Source organism: Boleophthalmus pectinirostris, unplaced genomic scaffold, assembly GCF_026225935.1.
Source record: "Boleophthalmus pectinirostris isolate CB_2022bp ecotype Guang Dong unplaced genomic scaffold, ASM2622593v1 HiC_scaffold_13, whole genome shotgun sequence".
Lineage (NCBI taxonomy): Eukaryota > Metazoa > Chordata > Actinopteri > Gobiiformes > Gobiidae > Boleophthalmus > Boleophthalmus pectinirostris.
The window spans coordinates 25,228,814-25,253,516 of NW_026571036.1; the positions used below are offsets into that span (position 1 = coordinate 25,228,814).

The 24,703-nt window shown below is 41.3% G+C and overlaps 1 protein-coding gene across 1 annotated transcript; it reads right to left on the reverse strand.

The window, feature by feature from the left end:
- Nucleotides 1–5,110: 5,110 nt before the first annotated feature.
- On the reverse strand, nt 5,111–23,265 carry nrbp1 (nuclear receptor binding protein 1). The gene is made up of 18 exons (XM_020939937.2): nt 22,809–23,265; nt 21,480–21,773; nt 20,569–20,691; nt 19,822–19,923; nt 19,256–19,345; nt 17,857–17,897; nt 17,654–17,748; nt 17,492–17,575; nt 12,976–13,034; nt 12,669–12,767; nt 12,287–12,419; nt 11,699–11,789; nt 11,550–11,600; nt 11,301–11,436; nt 7,083–7,136; nt 6,952–7,015; nt 6,624–6,679; nt 5,111–6,548 (listed from the first exon to the last, which is right to left on the reverse strand). The coding sequence occupies exons 2-18, from the start codon at nt 21,744–21,746 to the stop codon at nt 6,453–6,455; spliced, it is 1,641 nt and encodes a 546-aa protein (XP_020795596.1). The 5' UTR covers nt 21,747–21,773; nt 22,809–23,265; the 3' UTR covers nt 5,111–6,452.
- Between the last annotated feature and the right edge of the window lie 1,438 nt (nt 23,266–24,703).

The following is a 24,703-nucleotide window of genomic DNA, read 5'->3' on the forward strand; positions in this document are numbered from 1 at the left end:
GCCTGTGCCACAGTTCCGCCCACATCTTAAGTCATGCTGCTGCAAAGCAATTTTCCACAAATATATATATTTAAAAAATGCAGGAAACAAAACATTACACTACAGCTTCTCAAACCTGACATGATGTGCAGAAGATTCTTTTGTGGGATGCACATGTTGCGATTGCGCTCAGAAGTGAGGGAAGACTTGAGTGTCAAAAACAAAACTGAAACTTACAAAACATGTCAATATGATGTTTTCAGCCAATATAGCATATTCAACACAATAAAGTTAACTTGGTGATCTAAATATGATAGGTGTTAGCAGTTAACACCCTATAGTCAAATAACTCCTCCTTAAGATTTTTTTCCGTGTAATGGAAAAGTCCCTATCTCAGAGGGCTCTTCTGCATGCTACACATAGATATAGGCATCAGGGTGACTCTGGTCCCACACTATTTTACATTTGAGTAGTTTCTGGATGACCCACAGATCATTCCCAAACAGTTGATATGACTGCTGATCCATGACTGTTTTACTTGAATGATATGAGGTAATAACTTGAAAGTAAAAATCCCAGCGTGTGGCTTTACCTGGGGACATACAGTATCCCCAGATGCATGTAAATAATGAAGGCGCTGACACCATGTTTCTGAACCATGTTTTTGTATTGAAACTCCAATGGTTGTTTTGGTCTGTCTCAAATGTACAAAGACAGAAGGCAGCCTCAGACCAAAGGGGTTATTCCAACATGAAAATTGTGCCTCCTGAAATAAGGACTTATAAGTATTGTCCAAAAGTCATCTATTGTGCTTTACTCTGCAGAATGCCCTGTGGTTCTGAGCTGCCCGGACTGTACAGTTCAGTTCTTTTGCTTAAGCAGCCATTCTCACAGTTTCCACCTCAGGAATACTTGACAGGACTGGCCAGGTCCAAACTGTTCAAAACCAGGACCACGCCATTCAACAAAATCAGGAGAGTTTAGTAGTTTCATATCCAGTGAAACACAAGGTGGGCAAAATGCCAAAATAATACAAAAATATAGCCTCAAGCAGCGATGATCGGCCCTCGCATGCACCTATACCGCCGCCTGCAAACAACGCACCCTGCAAACACCGCGCCCCACAAACGCTCGCCCTGCAAACGCCACACCCTTCTGAATGCCGCACCCCTCCAAATGCCATGCCCTGCACTACCGCTAATAACCCTAAACTTAAACCTAACCCTAGTCGTAACCCTAACCATAGATCCAACCCTTAATCTTAAACTAACCCTACAATTTTATATGAGTGTGGGCGTGATTGACTTTTTTCATCAAGACCAGGTCACGAATGTGTGTACCAAGTTTTGTATGTCAACGAAAAAGTAAAATTTTATTGTTTCATACAATCTCCCTAGGAGGTGCTATTGCATCCATTTTAGATTTTATTATATAAATCTATTCAGAGACGGGGTGTCCACCAACGATTAAAGTTTGAGTGAAATCGGCCATGGTTTGTGCAAATTATCAGGCATCGAAGTTTTGCAAATTTGCACTGTTGCCACGTTGACCTTTAAAAAAGCTTTTAACAACTTTTAATGTCCCACTTGTCTAGATGATACAGAATGATTCTGGTGAGTCTGGGTCAAACGCCCTAGGACAAGTTCGTTCAAGTACGAGGACAGGAAATTGCTCCTTCGGCGCCAGGTCGCACGATCAATCCAATATGGCCGACTTCCTGTTGGTTGCCTAGCAACCGTGTTATATACTTTTTTGTTCCTATTCTCATGATGCATCTGTGTACCAAATTTGGTTTGGCTACGCCAAAGTTTTTGTTGGGCATCCTATTGGTGAGGACAGATGTTTGACCATGTCATGAATCTGTGTACCAAATTTTATATGTCTACGGCAAAGTCAATTTTTGCACTACCATGCAATTTCCCTAGGAGCACTATTGCGCCCATTTGAGGTTTTCTTATATGAATCTGTTCATTTGTAGATTTTACCAATGGAATAACATGGAGAGTTTATGTCATGGCTATGGCAACGCCATAAAAATTATGACATGGGTGTCATTGACTTTTAGATCAGGATGCCAAAATGGAATTTTGTGCAAAATTTCAGAAAATTTTGAACAACTATTTGGGAACAAATGATTTTCTTCCATATTAAAAGTTGTTACAATCTATAGGGGGCGCTAATGCACAAAATTAGTAATTTTTACCTAAAGTAGCTTCAGGGCAGAGAGTTTAACAACTGTTTCAAATTTCATTGAAATCGGAGTTTGTTTGAGCAAATGGGAGCAATTTGTCTCTTCTTCAAAATTGTGTGCATTTTTGTTGCTTCTCTGCTCAGAGACTGTTAGACGTGTGTGAAAAATGTGGATAACTTTTGATGTTCCACGTCTTGAGATAATGTGGACCAAATTTGAGCTCGTTCGGGTGAACGCCCTCGGAGCAGTTTGTAAAAGCTTAGCAAGCTTTTACAAAGCTTTAATCCAATATTGCTGCCCCCTAGTGGAGCGCACGGTGTTGGTGTAATAATATTTTTTCCTTGTCTTGACATGATAGACTTCTGTGTCAAATTTCATGATTGTACGTGCAAATTTTTTTTGCCCTCATTCGAATTCCCTAATGCATTTTTGAGTCGTTTGGGGGCTTTTCGTCATTGTTCAGTGGGTGGAAAATGGGCGAGTTGGTTAAGAAAAAAATAATAATAACAAAAAAAGAAAGAAAGAAGAAAGAATGAATAATATTCTGATACGAGAACAGTGTTCTGCTTTTTTGTGCCTGACAAACTATACATTTTCGGAAACCTCTGGTGCATTGCTATGTCATGGCGAGGGTCCCTGGTCACTACGGGCGAGTCACGTCACGCCATTTCATTTTTTGGCCACTAGAAGCATCGCTTTGTGATACTAATAGGCCCTTCGCCAGCTTCTGGCTCTTGGGCCTAAAGAACTGCTTTGTTGGAGAGTTCAAAACATGAAACAGTTTGCAGTGATCCAAAGTTATTCCTCTCTTACTTTATGCAGTGTGAGCATTCTAATTATTCACCATGATGCTTTTATAAGCTCTCTGAGGACAGAGCACACAGTAATGCTACAGAATGCTAATGAAACACTTTTTAATTAGCTGGAGACAGCACATAGGAGACTTATTTTGACCTCAAGAGCTGATTTTACAATATATCTGTACTGGGGCAAGATGAATTTTGCCCAAATACATGGGAAAAAATCTGGCACAGGGCTTTTAAAGTGATAGTATGCAACTTTCTGGAAGTGGAAAGTCAACTGTGTGATTCCATAGAAACAGAAAGTTATCCCCAAAATGATGTATCATCATCAAAGGGACCACCACAACTCAATCTGTAGCCTGAAATCAGCAGACACAAGTTTAAAGAATTGAATTTCAGCCTTTATCACATATCTAATTTAGCCCTATTTAAAACACATACAGTACTAATACTAATCACATACAATAATAATTCTAGGCTACAGACAATTGGTATTGAGCCATTCTTTTTAAAGGTGCACTGCTGCCATGGGGAGGAGTATTCAACAGTCTGGCATTATACTTTTTTATTTTCAACTACAGGTGTTTTTATGGTGTCTGTGTCTCCATGGTAACAGATACACTTAATGCAATACTGTGAAACATTTTAGACCAGTGGTTCTCTTCTTCTTTCACAGAAAGTATCACCTAAGATAATCTTACACTTTCCAAGTACCACCAAATCCAAACCTGGACTTTATAAAGCCTAATCAGAGGCTAACATTGTAAACCATGGATGAGGTAGTTTTGACATGATTCACCCAAAGGAAGAGAAAAAGCTCTGACGATTTGCCTCTAAATAACGCTGCAGCTGTCTGGCCCTCCTCCAGAAAAGTTCTACAGTGGCGCTTGAAGCAGATCAGAAGCACAGTAGATGCCTTCCTCCTGTTGTCTGTGTTGTTGGTGCTATGTACTGTGAATGTCTCTATTGTACAGAATCCCATCCAGGCTGAAAGGGCCCCTGTGGACGTGACGTTTCAGTGGCTGTTCTTTAGACCTGCGGTTTCTAGATGCTTTTCTATGCCATCTTTTCTAGTCTTGACTGTTTCCTACTTGGCTGTATTTTTGTACTGCGCCATGTGTCGCATGAATCGTGTTTCTCTGCACATGTGAGTTGCACAGAGGTGGGAGAGCAGCCAAACATTGTACTGAACAGAGAGTAAAGTTACTTCTAGGTATTTTTTCTCAAGTGGAAGTACAAAATAAGAACTAAGAGTAAAAAAGTATTTTGGAAAAGTACTTCTCAAGTAAGAGCAACTTGTCAGGACGTAATACCTGATTTATAATTTGAAGTGAATGTAATTTGGCAAAATAAGTAATGCATAAGATCTGGTTCAAAGAATAGGCACAAGTATGTGACAAACTAATCATTTTGGAGTGCTGCAAAAAACACAAATACTGTTGTCACTTGTAGACTTACTCACAATGGGAAGCGTAGCCACCACTTTTACTCAAGTAAGATAAGTGTGTACTCCCCACCTCTGGAGCTGCAATACATATTTAGTACATGGACAGATTGTGAGCCACAGTGTGTACATGGACTTTTGTACAAGGGCTAAAATGTGTCTAAATGAGACGCTGATGCTTTGGAGTCAAAGTACAGCTGTCCACCATTTATGAATTTTGTATAAATAATTGAAGCAACTGACTTTGTGTGTGTTTATTCAATCATTTTGAATCAAGCTAGAGTTAATATAAAATTAATTCAGTCCTTTTACTACTGGGGCATCAGTAGCTTACTTGATGTGCTTGTCCCTCTGATCAGAAAGTTGGTTGTTCAAATCCCGCTAAGACTGCTCAACCAATGAAGTTTATTTACTGACGCACAGGCTGCTGATTCCTCAGAGGAATGCTGTGGAGTCCGTTCTGACCAGCCTGAAAACAGCCAGCTAGAGAGACGAAGGCGGCATAAATCTCTGATCTTAGCTTAAGATATATTCCTTCTTAACCAGACAGTGGACAAAGCACAATGTAATTCAGGTGTAACCAAGGTCTCTACCCTCTTTAATGAGGTAAATCTTTCATTCTGCTGAACCACCAGCTGATACATCTCATAAGAGACATAATTTTATATTTACAGACCACACACTGGGACCATGGTGGGTGAATTTTTTTTAATTTATTTTTATGACGTGGAAAAAGGAGTAAATGCATTGCAGAAACAGTGCCCCGCATAAAGTGTTAAACAAACTGAAGCCCAGCCCACACTCATCCTGTTAACCTGGTGTACACAACTAGAACACAATACAACGTCTAACATCATTTCACATTTCCACCCTCACATGGATCCTACGCTGTGACCTCCACACAGTCCGGATCATTTGTGCAAAGGAGCAGTCCATTTATGTAACATGGAAATAATGAAGAAAATACTTTGGGTTAAGCAAATACATCTTCATTGAATGCATTGCAATGTTGAGTAAATCCAATCTTACAATTTATGTTGCATATTTTTCCAATTACAATATGATGCACATATTCAAATAACCATTGGCATTTGTGTTGACAGAGAAACAGACTCGCAATAAATAGTAATAGCTTAGTCAGTACTGACAGGATCATTATACAAGTTTGGTTCCACTAACGTGTATGTGTGAGGGCCAATCCTACCAATGCGAACAACCACATTCCTAGTGATCTGTCCTGGCCATGCAAACACCCACAGTCCCATATAAAGTGAGTAGAAGCTCGTCTTTCCTCTGTAACTGTATGGTTGTGAGCAGAGCAGTGGACGATGCTTCAGTTTCTACTCGATAGAAAACCACTGTAACCTACACCAGTTTACATGTGCCCATTCCACACAGCAGTCCACAGTAAAAATACTACAAGTTTAATACTGACTGAAGAAAAACACTGCTCTGTCCAGCTCAAATCCACTCGGTCACTATAGAGAGAAGAATAAGCCCAGAGAGCAGCCCATTGTCCTGATATATACACTAAAGCTCTCTTCAGAAGAGAAGCAGATGGCTGAACCAAGAGAGAGAACCACTTAGTGGCAGCGTCTCCCCAGCACAGAGGGACGCTAATGCTAGGCTGGCCCTGAATGCAGCACAGAGAGGCTCGAGTCAGTCTCTGTGTAGCACAGGGAGGCTAACGCTAGTCTGTCCCTGAGCGTAGCACAGAGGGAGGCTAACGCTAGTCTGTCCCTGAGCGTAGCACAGAGGGAGGCTAACACTAGTGTCAGTCCCTGAGCGTAGCACAGAGGGAGGCTAACGCTAGTCTGTCCCTGAGCGTAGCACAGAGGGAGGCTAACACTAGTGTCAGTCCCTGAGCGTAGCACAGAGGGAGGCTAACACTAGTGTCAGTCCCTGAGCGTAGCACAGAGGGAGGCTAACACTAGTGTCAGTCCCTGAGCGTAGCACAGAGGGAGGCTAACACTAGTGTCAGTCCCTGAGCGTAGCACAGAGGAGGTTAATGCTTAAATTTGTTTTACAGTTGCCGCTATGAAGACACTGTGACTGGATTGAGATTGTCGTTTCTACTATAGAACTTGGAGAAGGCCTCTTCAAGAACCGATGCCAGTTTAGGCTGATCACCCTGAGAATTAAAAAAAAAAAAAAAACATTTAATGAAGTGAGAGAAAAACATACAAAATGAAGAATGTGATGGTACCTCACTGATGAATCCCAACTGAAAAAGCTCCACTGCCAACTCCTGCACATTCTCATCTGGAAACAACATAGTTTAGCAGTACATTTTATTTTAACAGTATACTTTTATTAATTTCAGTGGTACATTTACCTTTATTGGTTCTTTTTAGAAGTAAATTTTATATTAGCTGTACATTTTATTATGGAGGTGCATTTTACTTTAGCAGTACATTTTATTGTAGCAGCAAATGTAATATATGATAATATATGATAGTTTTGAGCAGTTCATTTTATTTCAGTGATACATTTATGGTACATTTTAGTAGGACAGGTACATTCACTCCACTCACTTGGCAACAAGTCACAGCTTAGATGCCTGTTGAGTTTATCCTCAAGTTTCAACAACAGTGTGAGCTGTGGAGAGGAGGACATGTTCAGAGACACAGGAGAAAAGGACTGGCATTAAACACATCACACTCACATGATGCTTCGAGCCTTCATCTACAGGCTCAATGTTACACTGCATCTGGAGAACCTGACAGAGACAACCAAATACAAGATGAGGGTCACTTTAGCAATGCCTAAAATATAGCCATATTTCACAAAGCAGGTCAAGAGCAAAATAATAATAGTATTTGAAGTGTTGTTACATGAACAGTTCTTAATGTGACATTGTATTCATTTATCAAAGTAAGAACACAGTGAGCTCAATACATTAATCTCTTTGCTTGACATCAAGCAGATAAACCTGACCAAACTCATTTAAAAAGTTATAAGCAGTGAGTTGCGTTATATCATAAATTGAAACAAAACATATGGAAGAGAAAATACAATTCACTGTATTAAGTCACATACTTCTGAATGGGAAAATTAATAATCAGAGGTCTCCTTCAGGAGTACTAGGTTAGGTTCACAGAGTGAGTTACTGTGGTGACCTCAATTCAAATTCTTTAGTTTGGACAAACTAAACCTGCTTCTTGAATGTGATGTAGGACTAATACTTTGACTGAATCCCATTACACCCCTTGGCCATACCACTTTTCCTTACCCGTTCATTTTGCACTTTTATTCATTTCATTATCATTATAGATTCTTGGTCATAAATTCTGAATCTGTTGTCAAATATTGGGTATCTTAAGGGGGGCACTGTGGGCCCCCAAAATCTCACATTTGGTTGTCACTCAATTTTTTATTCAATTTCTGAGGTCCAAGATCTATTTACTCCAAGCAGATATTTACAAACTAACTGTTGAACCTGAATATTTGAGAGAATGACTATTTCTGACAACAATCTCACAATTTTCTGAGCTTTCATGTGGAGGGTGTAGAGTCCCAAATATGGTCACAGACCAAATGTGATCTTTTTGGCCCCTTCTTTGGACCCTCGGTTCCCCATGTGGCACAGTTAGATGCTGATCAAATTTTTACCAGAAAACATTGGCATATTCTTAGTTTAACGTAATAAAAACATCCACTATTAACTTCCTTCATTTCAAACGGAATTTTTGAAAATGAGCTCTCATGGGTCATTTTTGGTGGAGCTTCGGTACTTTTCTGCCTGCTATAAAGTTTCAATTAACTTTAATAGACTTAACACTAATTGCTTGTTATAAGGGAAGACAATTGGAGATTATTTGTGGTACAATGCTTGTGATGGTTTTGGTGGCACAGTAAAACACTTGGCTGCATGGGCCAGTCTTCAGACAACTGACAATAATTAAATACTGACTGAACTCCAGATGTTTGAGTGGGCTTCACAAAACAAAGAATTTTTATTTATTAATTTTTTTTTAACAAGCTCTAAAGACATTACAAACCATGAACTTACTTCTAAACTAGAAGAGCGCTATAGCAAGACAAAGACTGTGAATGGTACTAGATCACACCACAGTTTCATTCCGGTGTCAAATGGTAAATTAGAAATGAGGAGAATATCTCAAGATCATTTATGTACTGAAGTGTCAGTTTCTGAAATACAAAATGAGAGTGTGTCAGATTTCTCTCTGTACCAGCAGGTCAATACATGCATGTATTTATGACATCAGGTGGTTCATTGGGAATATTTCAGAGCATTCAGATGAACATGGTGATGTCTATGTGAGATTCATGAATGGAGAAGACAGAACCCTCATGTGTCCTCCTGAACATCGACAGAACCATGTTGGGTCCCATTTCAGCACAGAATCTGTTGTATTAAGCACAAAATTATCGCCTTGACACTGCAGATTATGACAGGATCCAAACAGGATCTGAAGTTCATTAGTAGTTAGAAACACTTGGTGTGCAAGATCCCAATACAGATGATCTCCATGTAGGACGCAAAGGCACCAAAATGGGCGCTTTTTTCCAGTATGTTGGTATTTTCCGCTGAGGTTTGTTTTCACACAGATTTTTTAAAATGTAATTTCTAGCAGTTGAACAAATAACAGACCAGATTATTGTATTTAGATAACTTTTGCGTCAGTATCAAATTTTTCCTTGTTAATGTTACTGCCTTATAATATTTTTGTGTAAAAAAATACACATACGGCGATACTGAAAGCCATGGTTATAGAAGTGGAGACTTTGTGATTTTAGGCAGTGAGTATTCCAATTGTAATTTGCCTTTTAATCAGTTTCCATGAATACCATCTTAACTTTTGTTGCTTTACTTATACACCATGAAAAGCTGTTTCTTTGTGAGACAACACATTTTCTTCCTCAAATAAAAATAGAATGAAAAATAAATCTTTTTTCATAATTTTGTACAGCGTTAATAGTTGAATTTTCTCAAAAGATTGACACTTTTCCAAGCAATGTACCACAAATAATCTCCAATTATCTTCCCTTATAACAAGCAATTAGTGTTTAAGTCTATTAAAGGTAATTGAACCTCTAGCAGGTGAAAAAGTAACTAAGCGCCACCAAAAATGACCTGTAAGAGCTTATTTTCAAAAATTCAGTTTGAAATGAAGGAAGTTAATGGTAAATGTTTTTATTACTTTACCAAAATTTCTCTGGTAAAAATTTTATCAACATCTAACTGTGCCCACATGGGGAACCGAGGGTCCAAAGAAGAGCCCAAAAAGGTCACCTTTGGTCTGTGATCATATTTGGGGCTCTACACCACTCACATTAAATCTCAGAAAAGTGAGACTGTTGTCAGAAATGGTCATTCTCTCAAATATTCAGGTTCAGCAGTTAGTTTGTAAATATCTGCTTGGAGTAAATAGATCTTAGACCTCAAAAATTGAAAAAAAATTGAGCAGCAACCAAATGTGAGATTTATAAAGATACCCAATATTTGACAACAGATTCAGAATCTAAGAGCAAGAATCTAAAATAATACAAATTTCCAGCTTCCTAGCTCTATTTTATATGAAGTTCTGGTCTCTCAAACAAGCTTATAACTTAAGGCTTCAGAAAAAGTGAGCATGGCCCCAAAATTTCAACAGGCCATAACTCAGGAACCACTGAAGAGAAGGAGCTAAAATCTGAGATTCTTTCATTTGGTGATTTTAGAAATTTTTATGATTTTTTTCAGCAAAATCTGAGATGGCTCATAGGGGAGATTCCTTGAAAACTGCTGATTTAACCCAGAAACGAAACTTAAAACGGCAAATTTGCATAAACTAAGCGAAGAAAAAAACAGCTCTTGTGCACTGATGCGGTCAACTTCTTTTGGACTAAAGAGCATGACTCAGTGGAATATAGGTGTTCTTTCTGTAACAGAGGGATGTTGACGCTAATGTTGAGTCTGTTCTTTGCGTATATCATGTTGGAGATGGTTGATGAGGCTGCAACTCCAGTGTTTGCGCTGTCAGACGTAGCTTTGTTTCCTTATACTACCTAGGGTGGCCATATTTGCATCTGTCAAAACTAGGACACTGTACGGGGGGTAGGAGGTGGGGCCTCGTCATCGACATTGAGCTACTCTCACCTGGCAAAGCTTTTTAATGTTTTTCGGTGTCCTGGTGAGCTTTGAGGTCCCTGACACCCTCACTGGACACCGAAACATATATATCTGCTTTGCACACTGTGCACATGGCCTCACACTTGTCCTGACGAAAAGCGGGGAATTTCTGGTACAAGTGATGTTGCAGGCTCACAGACTGTTTGTGTCTGCTCGCTCCTTCTGAGTGCACAGAGAGCTACGAGAGATGCTCAGTTTAATGGCCAAATGAAAGATCACGAAAACCCAAACATTTGCATCAATTTATAAAAGAAAACCCGGACAACCAGGACAGGACATGAAAAACGGACATGTCTGGGGGAAAACGGACGTTTGGTCACCTAGCAGCCTATATTCGGTTTGTCGATTAAAAATGAACATAATCGACAAAATTCTCAATTAATCAACTAATCATGCCCATCCCTACAATATACTCCTCCAAACGAAGACTTTTCAGAGGCACACTCCAAATGACAGGGTATGAGCAATTTCCCAGAATGCCTTGTGAATCACTGGCAAGATGGCTGCTACCACGACAACAGAGACCAAAGAAATATTAGATGGCATGTTTGATTTCTGGCAAAAGCTTGTCGCGTCTGCTTACATAAAAGCTGGCGGAGACTACTGATGACCTATGTGATTGTTGAAGGGCTGTCCCAGTTTATAGGAGTTTACTTACAACCCCTACCCCCTTGCAGCTCAGTTTCAAGGGGCAAGGGGTAGAAGTGAAAATTAGAAATGGGATTGGCCCATTGTGTTTGGTCTCACCTTCCTGGTCTCCACCTCGGCAGGTTCAGGAGTAGGGGTCTTTACAGATGGAGGAACTATGGGTGATTTGACTGCCTCTCGCTGAGGCTGCTGTGGACAGGGCATCCCGAAGGCCGTCAGAGGGTAGATACCATTCCTGAAAAACATCCCGTGGAACAATGCACTTACATTTGGGTTTTAAAGATGGTTCTGTATGCACTGATAGCATACATGGCTAAACTAACTTCCAACTGGGATGCATGTCCTTACCTGACATCTTCTAGGAACTTGTCCAGCTCCAGCGCAGGAAACTGAGAGAGCCTAGAGATGATAAGAGCAAGTAGTTATTTAAGATGCCACATCCGAATAGGTTATTATAAGATTTTTGTCTAATTCAAATGCAACAAAAAGTGACTGACTTCATCTGGACTCCTTCCTTTGCTTCAACAATCACCAGGTTGGGATCCATGTTCTTGGTCATCTCCTCCAATGCATTCTCAGCAATAATGTCTGAAGACGGATAGAGGCAGTGACTTTAGAAACAGACAGCAAAACTCTCCAAAAGGTCATATTAACTAGTATTCAAATGTGATTCAAGTGTGCTTCATGAAGCTTCTCTCACACTGCAGCAATAGCAGTGTGAATCAAAGTAAATTATAGACACGGATTTGTCCGGGTACCAGACGGATGCACCTCAGAGTGCTTTGGCACGGTTTGGGTTAATGGCAGCCTGTGTTTCTGTGCTGTGAGCATGGTTCTGGCTTCATTGGTGGGGGTCTGCTACATAACTAATATTTTTAAAATATGATCCAAAATGTACTTCAACTGAACTTTAATCATAAGGCTGATCTGCATTATTTTGTTTTACCTCTCTTTATATAATGCAGTGGGTTTGGCTCATGTTAGATTTATTATGGACATTTGAATCTTCACAAGTGTCATTGGGTGAGGGTAATATTTGCTGTCATGACATTGTGGCGTTGCTGTGTGGTTGTAGTGAGGCTTACGCTGGTGGCTGACGATGCAATGGGCTGCCAGCAGCTTCAATAAGGGCACTTCAAACAGAGCTGGATGGAACAGAAGCTCTCGAGCTGTGGGCCTCCTGCTGGGGTCCACCTCTAGACACTTCTGGATGAACTCCTGGACAAACACATACAGACACACAAAAACACACAAACACACATGCGAGTTAGTCCTGCAGTCACTGGACTCACTGGGAATAGGCAAGGAGAAGCATCTGCCTCCTCTTTAATAGTGAGTTTTTATTTTCAAGTTTATTGGGAATAAAAAATATACAATGAAACTGATCAGAAAAGCTCCTACAAAGTGGAGAGGGTTTAGTGCGTGGTGTGTAGGTGCATGGTTGTACAGTGTAGACATGTTACTGACTCGCTGCAGAGGATCCTCCAGACTCTGAATGGCACTGTTTATGGCTTCTTGAGAAACATAGGACGAGTCGCCATTACTTTGGATCTCCAACACGGCCATCTGAAAGACACACTTAAGTTAACAATGATATGAACCCATAACTCATGCTGTGCCCTATGAACATTAAGGAGTCACAGTACAATATATTCAATTTAGTTACACCACCGCTTTACCTAAAGATCTGCATCTGCATGTAAAATCCTCCAAACCTGTAAGCAGGCATAAAGGGGGGGGTGTAAATCTATTCTAATGTGAAAGTGCAGCTCACCTCTAAGGCACACATCCCAAAGGAGTAGATGTCCACAGCTGTGGTCACATTGGCAACAGCTGAAAAGAAGCACAAGTTAAAAACTTAGATTATAGCAATGATGCAGCAAATTTTAAGGTTCGTTCAGACCACGGCATAAAAAAAATAAAAAAAAATAAAAAAAATCACCCTGGACACCTTTGCATTTGATTTTAGACGTCCACAATGTGCGTCTTGGATGCCGTGGATGAAAGGGAGAAAAATACTTAACACGCATCCAAGGGTGTCCGTTGCCCTGGAAACAAGTGCCATTTCCCAGTACAATGGCAGACAAGGCTGAGAGAGTGACTAGTGTATTTATTACATGAAATCATCAGCGGAAGTGATCGGCTCAGCAGCTGCGGCGTGTATATATTTATACTCCACTAATAAGATAAGATATGCCTTTATTAGTCCCACAGTGGGGAAATTCCAGTGTTGCAAAGCACAATTCAAGAACAGCAGGAAAATGGTAACATGCAATAAAACCAATTATTTTTAAGACATTATCTATTATCTTAAAAATAGACTCTAATGTAACATACTGTTTCGGTGGAGCAAAAATATAAAATACCAAAAAACTATTATGTAGAATAAAAGTAACAGTGCAGCATATGAACAGAATAAATCTCAGTAAAGTGACTTCAGTATATTATAATGTTATTTACAGTAATATGACTATGTTTATGTACAGCAGCATTAGACAGGATAATTATCAGTAGAGTGACTTAAGTGAATTGTATCAGATGTTCTACATGGTCTTCAGTATTGCACATATAGTTGAATGACACATGTTCAGTGTTAACAGTGTTCGTTGTACAGTCTGACAGCAGCAGGAAATAAAGACCTGCGAAACCTCTCCTTCACACAGCGAGGGTGAATCAGTTTGTCACTGAAGCTGCTCTCTAGAGCAGACAGAGCGTCCTGCAGGGGGTGAGACTCATGGCCCAGCATAGAGATGACCTTAGCCAGGACACTCCTGTCGCCCACCTCCTGTACTGAGACCAGAGGACAGCCCAGGACAGAGCTGGACTTCTTGATGACCTTGTCCAGCTTCTTCCTCTCCCTCTCTGTGATGCTGCTGCTCCAGCAGACCACACCGTACAGGATGGCTGATGCCACCACAGAGTCATAGAAGGTCTTCAGGAGTGGCCCCCTCACTTCAAAAGACCAGAGTCTCCTCAGGAGGTAGAGCCTGCTCTGGCCCTTCCTGTACAGTGCATCTGTGTTGTGAGTCCAGTCCAGTTTGTTGTTCAGATGAACACCCAGGTACTTGTATGAGTCCACTCTATCAATGTCCCTTCCCTGGATGTTCACAGAGGGGGCAGTAGAGTGGCGTCTCTACTGGCGTCTCGAAGTCCACCACCATCTCCTTGGTCTTCCCTGCATTGATGATGAGGTGGTTCTGCTGACACCAGTCCACAAATTCCAGTGTTAGTCCTCTGTACTCCACATCATCATCATCCTTAATAAATCCAATGATGGCAGAGTCCTCAGAGAACTTCTGCAGGACGCAGCTGTCTGTGTTGTGTCTGAGGTCTGCAGTGTAGAGGGTGAAAAGAAAGGGCGCGAGGACAGTGCCCTGGGGCGCCCTCACACTGCCGGTCAGGAGGTCAGACACGCAGTTCTTGACTCTCACACACTGGGGCCGGTTTGTGAGGTAGTTCAGGATCCAGTCTGCCAGGTCACAGTCCACACCAGCAGTGTGGACTGTGTCTGTCCCTCAGGAGCAGTGGCTGGATGGTGTTGAACGCACTGGAGAAGTCAAAGAAGAGTATCCTCACAGTGCTGCCGGGGTTCTCCAGGTGAGACAGTGAGTGGTGCAGCAGGTAGATGACTGCGTCCTCCACTCCAATGCCAGGCTGGTATGCAAACTGCAGCGGATCCATCACTGAGCTCAAAGTGGAGCGAAGGTGGCCAAGGACCAGGCTCACCAGTGTCTTCATCAGATGGGATGTTAGAGCCACCGTCCTGAAGCTGCTGAGGTCTTTAGCGTGCGGTGTCTTAGGCAATGGTACCGCACAGGAGGTCTTCCAGAGTTGTGGTACCACCCTCATCTTAAGGCTCATGTTAAAGACATGCTCCATAACTCCGCACAGTTCATCTGCACAGGACTTAATGAGCCTGGAGCTGATGCTGTCTGGTCCTGCTTCCTTCCTGGGTCTAATTTTCTTGAGCTCCAGTCTCACCTGGGCTGTAGAAAACAGTGGCAGGCTGGGGGGATGGGTGAGTCCATGTGTAGTGACGGGCTGAAGAGCAGAGGCAGAGGTGTGAAGAGGTGCAGGATTTCCCCATTGTCCAGCTGGGGAGGTGAGAGCTGGCAGCTGGGTGGGGGGAGGAGTGGGTGATTGATCAAATCTCAGGAAGTGAGAACTGAGGTCATTCACCCACTGCAGGTCCCCCTCCCTCTGGGCAGTAGGTGCTTTGAAGCCTGAGACAGTCTTGACACTTCTCCACACCCCCTGGATGTTGTTCTGCTGTAGCTGTTGCTCCATCCTTCTCTTTTGGCTGGCTTGGCTCGTCCTGATTTTCCTCCTCAGTTCCTTCTGTGCAGCGTTCAGCTCCTCCTTGGTCCCTGACTTAAAGCTCTCTTCTTCTCCTTCAGCACAGCTTTTAAGTCAGGGTTAATCCACGGCTTGTTGTTTGAAAAACACCGCACCGTTTGGAAGGGGACGATGTTTTCCAAACAAAAGTTGATGTAGTCCGTTATGCATTCTGTCGTTGCATTGATGTCCTCTCCATGTGGGTCACAGAGCTCTGTCCACACTGTGGTGTCAAAAAAGCACCTCAGAGCCTCCTCACTCTCAGCAGTCCACTTCTTCACCACACGGGCCACCACAGGCTGCCTGTGCACAATAGGCTGATACACAGGCTGCAGATAGACTATGTTGTGGTCAGCTCTACTCAGGGGAGGCAGTGAGGATGAACTCCTCCTTAGCATTGGCAAAAAATAAATCCAATGTTTTATTGTCTCTTGTGGGGCAGGTGACACATTGGGTGTATGTAGGCAGAACAGGTGCAAGACATGCATGGTTGAAGTCTCCAGAAATCAGGAAGAGAGCCTGTGGATGCTTTGTTTGGAGTATGCTAGTACACGAGTGCAGTATGTCTCAGCATTAGTAGAGGGAGGAACATTATGACAGCGGTCCACTCCTAGTCCTGGTTTAGAGCTTGAGGCTATATTTCTCATTATTCCGGATAATAACATCGCTATGTCACTGGATAGTCGTCCCTGATTGGTTGATGCAGCGCGTCCAATGCCAAAAGTTCAGCATTTTCAACTTCTGACACAGACTACTGTTGATGCCTGAATGCTCAAGACACGCCATGTCAACACCAGACTCGTGCCGCGCTGCCGCCTCAAGACACGCACCAAAAATGCAGGATGCCACATACACTTTACATATAAACTGAATGCCTTTACTCCCCAGTCTGAACAGGCCTTTACTCAGAAGCAGCATTCAAAGAGCTATGACGTCCAACATGCATACCATCAGGTCTGATCAGAAGGATGTGTACTAAACCACAGCACTGTGGACATAATGAGGTAACACTTTCAGCTGTGAAAAGACAGGAGAGTCCTGTAGAATGGCTATGGTGCATTTTACAGAAACATTGCTGGACCAGCCCTACAGCGTAATGGTATCTAAAAATTCCTAAAATAACCCTAAAATAGAGCCAAAATCAAACATCAGTCTCTGCAAGAAAATTCATGCCGATTGCTGATGTGCTAAAAAGTGCAACTATCTGCCCCATACATTGGTCTATCTTTAACTAGACACTCATGGGAACGAGCATAGATAATTAACCCTTTAAACCAAGTTGCACAAGTCCTAGCACCAGACCCAGCACATTTACCACAATTATAGGGGAGGGTGTGAGCTCTTTGTAGTTATAAAGGCTAGGGAAACGTGAAGATAGACAGAGAAAAGTTACAGTTACAGTTTAGTCATGTTTAATTGGTGCTCTGGAAGGATAAAAAATAATCTGATTAATCACATTTTTATGATGTTATCTAATTATTCCATGAAACATAATTATTTTAAAGCTCAACTGCCTATAATTTAAGTCTATAAATTTGTGGATGATGTTTGTTTTGATTAATCGCATGTGTTGACATCCCTTTGTTTAATTTAAGGACACACAGGTCATGTTTCATCTAAATTCAAATATGACAGAATGAATCCAAATGAGGTCAAGTCCCTTGATAGATCCATGATTCTTTTATATATCCTTTGTAAGAACTCTCTTGAACTCTTACTCTTGAAACACTCAGAAAACTTTGACAAACTTTTCCAGAATAGCTTTAGAACGGGCTTGGTCTACAGTATATCAGCACAAGTACCATAGCAGTTTGGCATCAAAATCAGTATCAAAGTTTTTCTTTAGTAAAGAGAAAGAAATGTTAACATTTGAAATGTTCTATTAACACTTTGCAGATACTGTACTGTATCTGTGTACAGTGGTTCATCTTCTTTGGTGTAAAGCATGCACTTACCTCCATACTCTGGAGCAAAGAAATGAAGGCTCTTCTGCTCCTCTCTGCACGTCTTCACATGGTTATTTATGGTGTCTGGGGCAACTGGGACAAGTGTAAATATGGAGTATTAGCATTTCATGTTTCTTGACAGCAGATGTTATACATGTGTGTGGATCCTACCAGAGCCGATCTTGATGAGTCCGTTGTGCTGGATGAAAATAGTGTCACATGTCAGGTTGCCGTGTATGATGGGAGGCTCACATGAGTGAAGGTAACTGGACAGTCAGATAGAATGGATTCAGATGTCAAACATAGCAGAAAAATGTCCATATGTAGCATTGAGAACTGCGTCTCTAAAACAGTAATAGTGAGATGAGTCTGACCTGAGCGCAGACAGGATCTGGATGCACCAGCGTTTCCAGGCCTAGTGGAAAACTAAATAGTTAGATAAAGTTCATACACAAGGTTTACCCCATCATTTTAACAACAGAAGTGTACACTACCCTCCATACTTTTATTTTAACAGTTTACAAACTTTATTCTTTTCAGCAATGACACAGCCCATTTCGACCTCAATAGAGCTTATATTACTACCTAGTAAACCAGGGGGATATGGCAAAAAAGAAAAAGATTTTTCCTCATATTGATAATATATCCATTTCTGATAGAATTATATTTTTCAAAAAACAGTATAAAAGAGTGAGAACGTTGCACATTAATTACTTGAGGCAGGGGTGTTGGAGGAGAAGGAGCAGCCCAAAAACAGAAAAATCCTGCACACCATCTTATTTGCAAATTGTGAGATTTATTAGGACAAACCTTGCAACGTTTCAGCACTAGGCCTTCATCAGGCAAACGTTTGCCTGATACTATTTTTGAAAAAAAAAAAAAAAATCTGTATTGATTTCAACATTTTCAGCCTGTTTTATTCTTCTAAAGGCTATGTAAATCGACAGTAAATTGGCTATAGACCTCCCCATTAAAAAGAGCGAAGCTGATCACTGGCCATCAGAAGTGTCTGGATGTCGATTTGAATTAAAGATGCGCTATGCATCCTTTTGATTGAGGACCAGTCGCTACTTGCCTCCATGCAGATGTTGTTGCTTTGCATTTAATGTATTCATCTTGCATTTATTCAATAACCAGTGTTTTTAAGGCCTAAAAAACATGCATTCTTAACGTGAGCGGAGTTGCCTCACCACAGATCTGATCAGTAAAATGTCCTGATTGTGGCATCACTGCCTGTCTCCATGGTGATAAATAAGCTTAAAAAAAAATCCTGGCAAAACAATAACATATCCATCTCTAAGCTCATTGCGCACTCTCCACCTGAAAAGTTACTTAGTGGAGGACGCATTACCCTTCTACAATGTATTAATTGCTAACACACATTTAGATCACCTCCCTTTGCACTCCATGCTCTCCCCCTTCAGAGCACTATCACAACACCATTAGCATAGGTCTCATGAATTAAACATAAATTAAATATCGTTTTCTATCCTGCTCTTGTATATTTATGGAAAACTGCTGTGCAGGAGCATGGGTCAACATGCATGGATGACATCCAAAACCTCTTCAAGAATGTTTTTGGTAAGGGAACATGATAACACGGTGGAAATCTCCAAAAAGCTGATTTTGCATAATACCCCCTCTTTAAAAATCTATTCATAGCTACGGCCCACTACCTACTATTACTTACTATTTTAAGGGAGTGTGAGGCTACTCAAGTCCTGGCAGGGGTGAAGCTCACAAACAATACCTCATTATATTGCAGCCATTTACCTTTTCATTCATTGTTTTGTGGTTTTTCTTTGTCTTTTTTAAGAACTGCTTGAGGCTTCCAGACGACATGTACTCTGTGATAAAAATGACCTAGTAGACAAAACAGGACAGCATTAGGTGACATATTTGAAAAGAAGAGGACAATCACTACGTTGACATGCATGCCAGGAAACCCAGGTAACTGACCTAGTCCAATTTAAACTGATTTACCAAAACATATGTAAACCTAGGAACTACCACTGAGGTGTCATGAACTGAATCTTTAGGATCCCAATAACACATGTGGAGAAGCCAAAACATACTCTGATACCTGGTGTTGTCACTTATCTATTTCAGCCAACAGTGTGTTTATATGTACAGTAGCCGTTTACATTAATTACAGCTGTAAAGTTTCTAAATGACTAGGCGCACCTGAATGCCTTGTAGCTCCCTGTTCATACCTATTGAGTTCTTTGAGCTGTTGTAGACAACAGTGGGTACAACAGTGGTCTATCAGGTTTAGGGGCAAATATGATTCTGTGCATGTAACTGTGTAGTCTTGCAGTGTGGTGGGGCTTGTGTTGTACCCTGGCTCGGTTCTCCTTGACGTCCGCCCAGTACTTATGAAACTTGACAATGTTCAAATGCTCCAACTGGATCAAGTTGTCAAAGACAGCTTTCACCTTTTCCTGCATAAACAATACATAAACACAATGAAGCCAAAAGAGAATGTCAAAAAGCAAGATGTAGGCTATAATATAATTATAATAATCATAATACAACGCTTGTATAGTGCTTTTCAAAAGACTCAGATGCTTTACATGAAGAAACAAACAAAGAGATAATATGAACAACAGCCTCCCCTTTTTTTTTCCTCTGCTGTACTTTTATATTAAAAAAACTGTTTTGAGATATACTACGATTAATAGAAGGTAAGGAAGTCAATGCAAATAAGTTGTGTTTTCAAACTCAAAACATATCAGAACTTACTAACACTTGTGTTAAAGGCATTGTACATTTTTATGGTGTTAAAGGCGTGAAAAAGGAAACTAGTGTATTTTAAAACGGTTTGGTCCAAAGTCATTCCTCACTTACCTTATACATTCTGAGCATCCTAGTTATTCACATTAACACGTTTTGTCCTCACTGGAATGATGACAACTAGCATGCCAATGTGCACTTACAGATTATCAGACAATCAAACACTTTATAATTTGAACCAAACAATACGCTGTGGACTAATGTTGACCTCAAGAGCTAATTGTACTGTACTAATATATATTTGAAAAGATTGTTCAGGGTGTTTAAAGATGAGAGTCACATGGTCCACTCACCTCTTGTAGCTTGAAGTTTTTTCTTTCTGAAAACATGACTTCATTCCACACCACCTCCACCCCCTCCTCTGTGTCCATGGCCAGGTAGGCATTATCTATTCCAGGGACGTTTCGCTGATTCACCTAAAAGAAGCACTAAAGTTGAAATACTGTAGACGAGGGGTGAGTGAAATGATTTCTCTTAGATCCAAATCACAATTTTGATTTGATCACAATGTATGTTTTCTTAGTATCTATTACACAGTACTTAAGCGGTATGTTGATGATGTGTATGTTCTTGAACATAGAGCTGTATGTGTGCACTGCGTAACATTTTTAGCGGAGGGTCCACCACCTGCTTGTCTCCATGGAAATATTATTTTGACTAGAATGTTCCACAGTATACATTAAACTTATCACAAGCAAGACAAGTAGGTTATAGCACTATGCTCAGTGGAGTCTCGCCCCTATTCACAGAAGGAATTCATGTATTTTAGGGCAACAGAAACGTACTGAATAAATTCTAGATGGATATGTTGAATGTCATACCATGGAACATTCCAGGAAAAGCAATAACATCTCTGTGGAGGCAAGTAGGTAACAGACCCTCCACCAGAAAAGTTCACTTTTAAACAAAACACCACACTGATTTTAGGGCTGTACACCCCTTAAAACAACGCAAATTCAGATGCACACTTAAAACCAAGGGGTAGGAAGAGATAAAGAAACAAGGCAATACTCTGGCAAAATAAACTCAAATGTCATTTAAAGACATTTATGAGGTCATAACATTGTTTTTGTTCACTTTGCAGTCATGTTTCTGGTAAGGGTTGTTAATGTTTAATAGGCATAGTCTAATATAGATTTTTTAGCTGATATTGTTTCCCACCATTTCCCTGCTCACATGTGGTTTAAAGCAGACTTATACACACCTCCTCTCTGCGCTTCTGCCAGCGTCCACACGGGCTCTCCTCCAGGATCTCCGACTCGTCCTCGCTCTCCTCCTCCTCATCCTCTGTGGCAGCAGCAGCGGAGGCTGTGGTGGAGGAGGTGGAGGGAGGGGCCTGAGCCACCACAGACACAGGGGGAGAGACGGAGGCCCCTGCTCCCCCTGCTGCTCCACCTGCTGCTGCTGCTGGGGTGGGGTCCTTCACCTCCTGCACTGGGTCCTGAGTGACTTTAGACTCGCCTTCAGACATGGTGCTTTCCTCTCACCCAACCACAGCCTGCAACAACACAACAGAGATTTGAATGTTGGAAGTGGCGCCATGATCAAATCACAAAAGCTGCAATTATGTAGATGATGCATTTTTTTAAAAAGAAAACTCTGCAGACTTCTATAAACATGTTCTGAAATGAATCACATGCATTTCAGATTTTACTCTTCTCTCAAATGTGAAAGTTCCTGGAGGTGTTTACAGTGTGCACTTTGTACATTTTACCCTACTTGTTGAAAATTACAAATATAATTGTAATCACATTCACAGACACATGTGCAAATTTATCACCAATTCAGCTTTTTCTTTTCAAACAGCAATGCATGTTTTATTTCATATCCCATAGACTGAAGTGGACTAAGGGAGTGTGACTTCGCATAACAGTTTTTGGCTCCAATCAAATGAAGCTCATCAAGGCTTGCAGTTATTTAATGAACCATGTTTCAATCAGGAGTTTAATCTGCCATTTTAAAGTGAAAATTATGGACATCAGCCCCACCTTGTTTCTCTTTCAATGGAGATGTCATTGGTTTGTTTGGACTGCTCTATAGCAGGGGGCTCCAACCTGTAGCTAGCTTGGAACGATCCATATTACGCTGAATACTTTCAGTTTCATTAGTCACATGCTTATCATGATGTAGCTAAATATATACTTTAGATACCCAACGCTGTGCACCACTACACACATTATGGTTAATGGTTAATACAGGCATCAAACTGGGTCATTTAAGACTAAATGTCAGTGATATTTACTTAATTTCAATGCCATATTTTGATACATTTCAGGTAAAGCTATGACACTGACGAGCAGCAAGGTCGCGTACTGAACCTTTAAAAGACACAGACTTAATGTAACATTAAGCATGTTGGAGGGTGTGTGTAAAAACGTATCCTTATTTTAACAATGGAATAACGCTCGTAACTCAGACTGAGATTGAGCGATAAACGGCCATTATTCAGAAAGGAAAAGCGTGTATTTACAAATAAAATATAGAACATAAATAATCAAACACGTGAAATTCATTGTCTGTAGCGGCTACGTACGTGTAGACGTGAAGACTTTGGGCGATGCCAGCTCGTTTCAGCGCCTATTTAGAGCTGAAGCAGAACCACACACGGGCTCGAAGTCCTCCGCACAAACTCACACACAAATTAGCAGTCCAGCACCCACAGTGTCCTCCACGAACTCGTTTCGCTCTTATTTCAAAGATATGTCCCCGGAAACGTAAGCTAATAGGCTAGTATTCAGCTAACTGGCCCCAGCTGGAAGAGCCCACCGCCCCTTGCGGCTCTCGGGACTACGAGCACAGACAGCGGACGATCCGGGGCTGGAGGTTCAGCTTGCGTGTTCAACACTTGATAAAATGTGGGCAGAATAAACGCAGAGTGAGGTTTATGGTGAATAAACGCACACTTCGAGGGCAAACGATGCACAGCCTGGAGCAGGAGCTAACCAGACCCAATCATGGCGACGTTTCAGATCCGCCCCTAGCGCGACGTCTTCTTCTTCTAGTAGTTTCCGGCAGGCTACACGCTACAGTGAGCAATGCTGCCCTCTACCATTGTTAAAATGGTAAAAACCCGCAGTTTATGACGCATTTCAACATATTGTGCCTAGCCTTCAAAAGTGACATTGTGGAAAAACTACAAGAGATATCAATGCCATTTTTGCTGTGCAAGTAGAACTTATGGACCTGTATATTATAAATTTTGAAACGTGGTTCTATCAGCTTCTTTGCCGGAGTAATAAGAGGTTTAAACCGTTTATGGCCGGAAAATACTCTTCAGCGCCTAGAGCTGGAATGTCAAACTAATTTTGGTCCAGGGGCCGTATCCAACCTACTTTGATCCCAAAGGAGCCGGATCAGAAAACTCATGTCATATAAACCCCAAAAATAAAAATAAGTTCAAATATTTGTGCAGAGAAACACAAATCTATTACTGAAATCTTTTTTAACTCTTTCTTTTACAAAATATTATAACATTATGAACAACCTGAAACTTTAAGAAAAATGTAATTTCAGCACAATGTTTTAAAATGAACTTGTTTGCAAGTAGGAATAAGTCCATTTTTGTTGTAAAATTCTGCACTCGGCTCCACTTTTCTCATGTTGGACATTTTGCTGATGAGGGTGTCACGGTCAACAGTCAAAACGATCGTCCTTTAAGAGCGTTTGGAAAGAGGCAAGTCTTCATTTGTGCTTCTCTGGTGGGAGGGGCCAAGTACAGAGACGCTGGAGATATGCTAAGCATCACAGAAAATTACCAATATTTTAATAGAAAATAGAATTTAAATATTTTAGTAGAAAATCAGCCGAGGGTCAGATTAAAGGTCTTGGAGGGCCGGATCTGGCCCCCGGGCCGCATGTTTGACACCTGTGGCCTAGAGCATAATGAAGTTGGCTTAACGTTTGAAGTTCGCTTGAAATTCAGGGTTTAACTTTTCCACATTAAGACCCAAATAAGCATTTTGCCTAAATACTTGACCTAGGTGTGAGGGTTTCATCCTGCCCCTCCTACCTTTCCCTTCCCTGCTCCTTCTCTCCTTACCTTATTTGTTTTTTCCTGGGCGGACCCCAATCACTCACCTGCTGAGCTCCACTCCTGATCCTCGTCAAGTAATCATCTCCTGCAATAAAAGACCTGCTGACCTGCTCTCCAGTGCCAGATCGTTCCATCAACCAAGTGGTGAACTACTCAGGCTTTTTGTGTTTTTGAGCATTTTGAAGGTTTTTGACTCTTACCTTTTGTCCGTTCCCCAGTTCAACCGTTTTGGAGCCAGCCTCATCCCGTTACCACCTGTTCCGCAAGCCTCTGGTCAGCCTCTTCACCATTGCACTTCAGCCAACCTGGACCCGTCCTACCTCCACTGGAATCTATCCCCCTGTCCACGACTATTTTTGTTAATAAATACTTTTGTTACTGCATATTTGGGTCCG

Coding starts and splice junctions, on each gene's coding strand:
- nrbp1 (XM_020939937.2), bottom strand. CDS start 21,746: ATGTCTGAAGGCGAGTCTAAAGTCACTCAGGACCCAGTGCAGGAGGTG. Junction 19,924..20,568: donor AAAACTTCAAGCTACAAGAG/GTGAGTGGACCA, acceptor TTGTTTATGCAG/GAAAAGGTGAAAGCTGTCTT. Junction 6,549..6,623: donor AGTTGGGATTCATCAGTGAG/GTACCATCACAT, acceptor TTTAATTCTCAG/GGTGATCAGCCTAAACTGGC.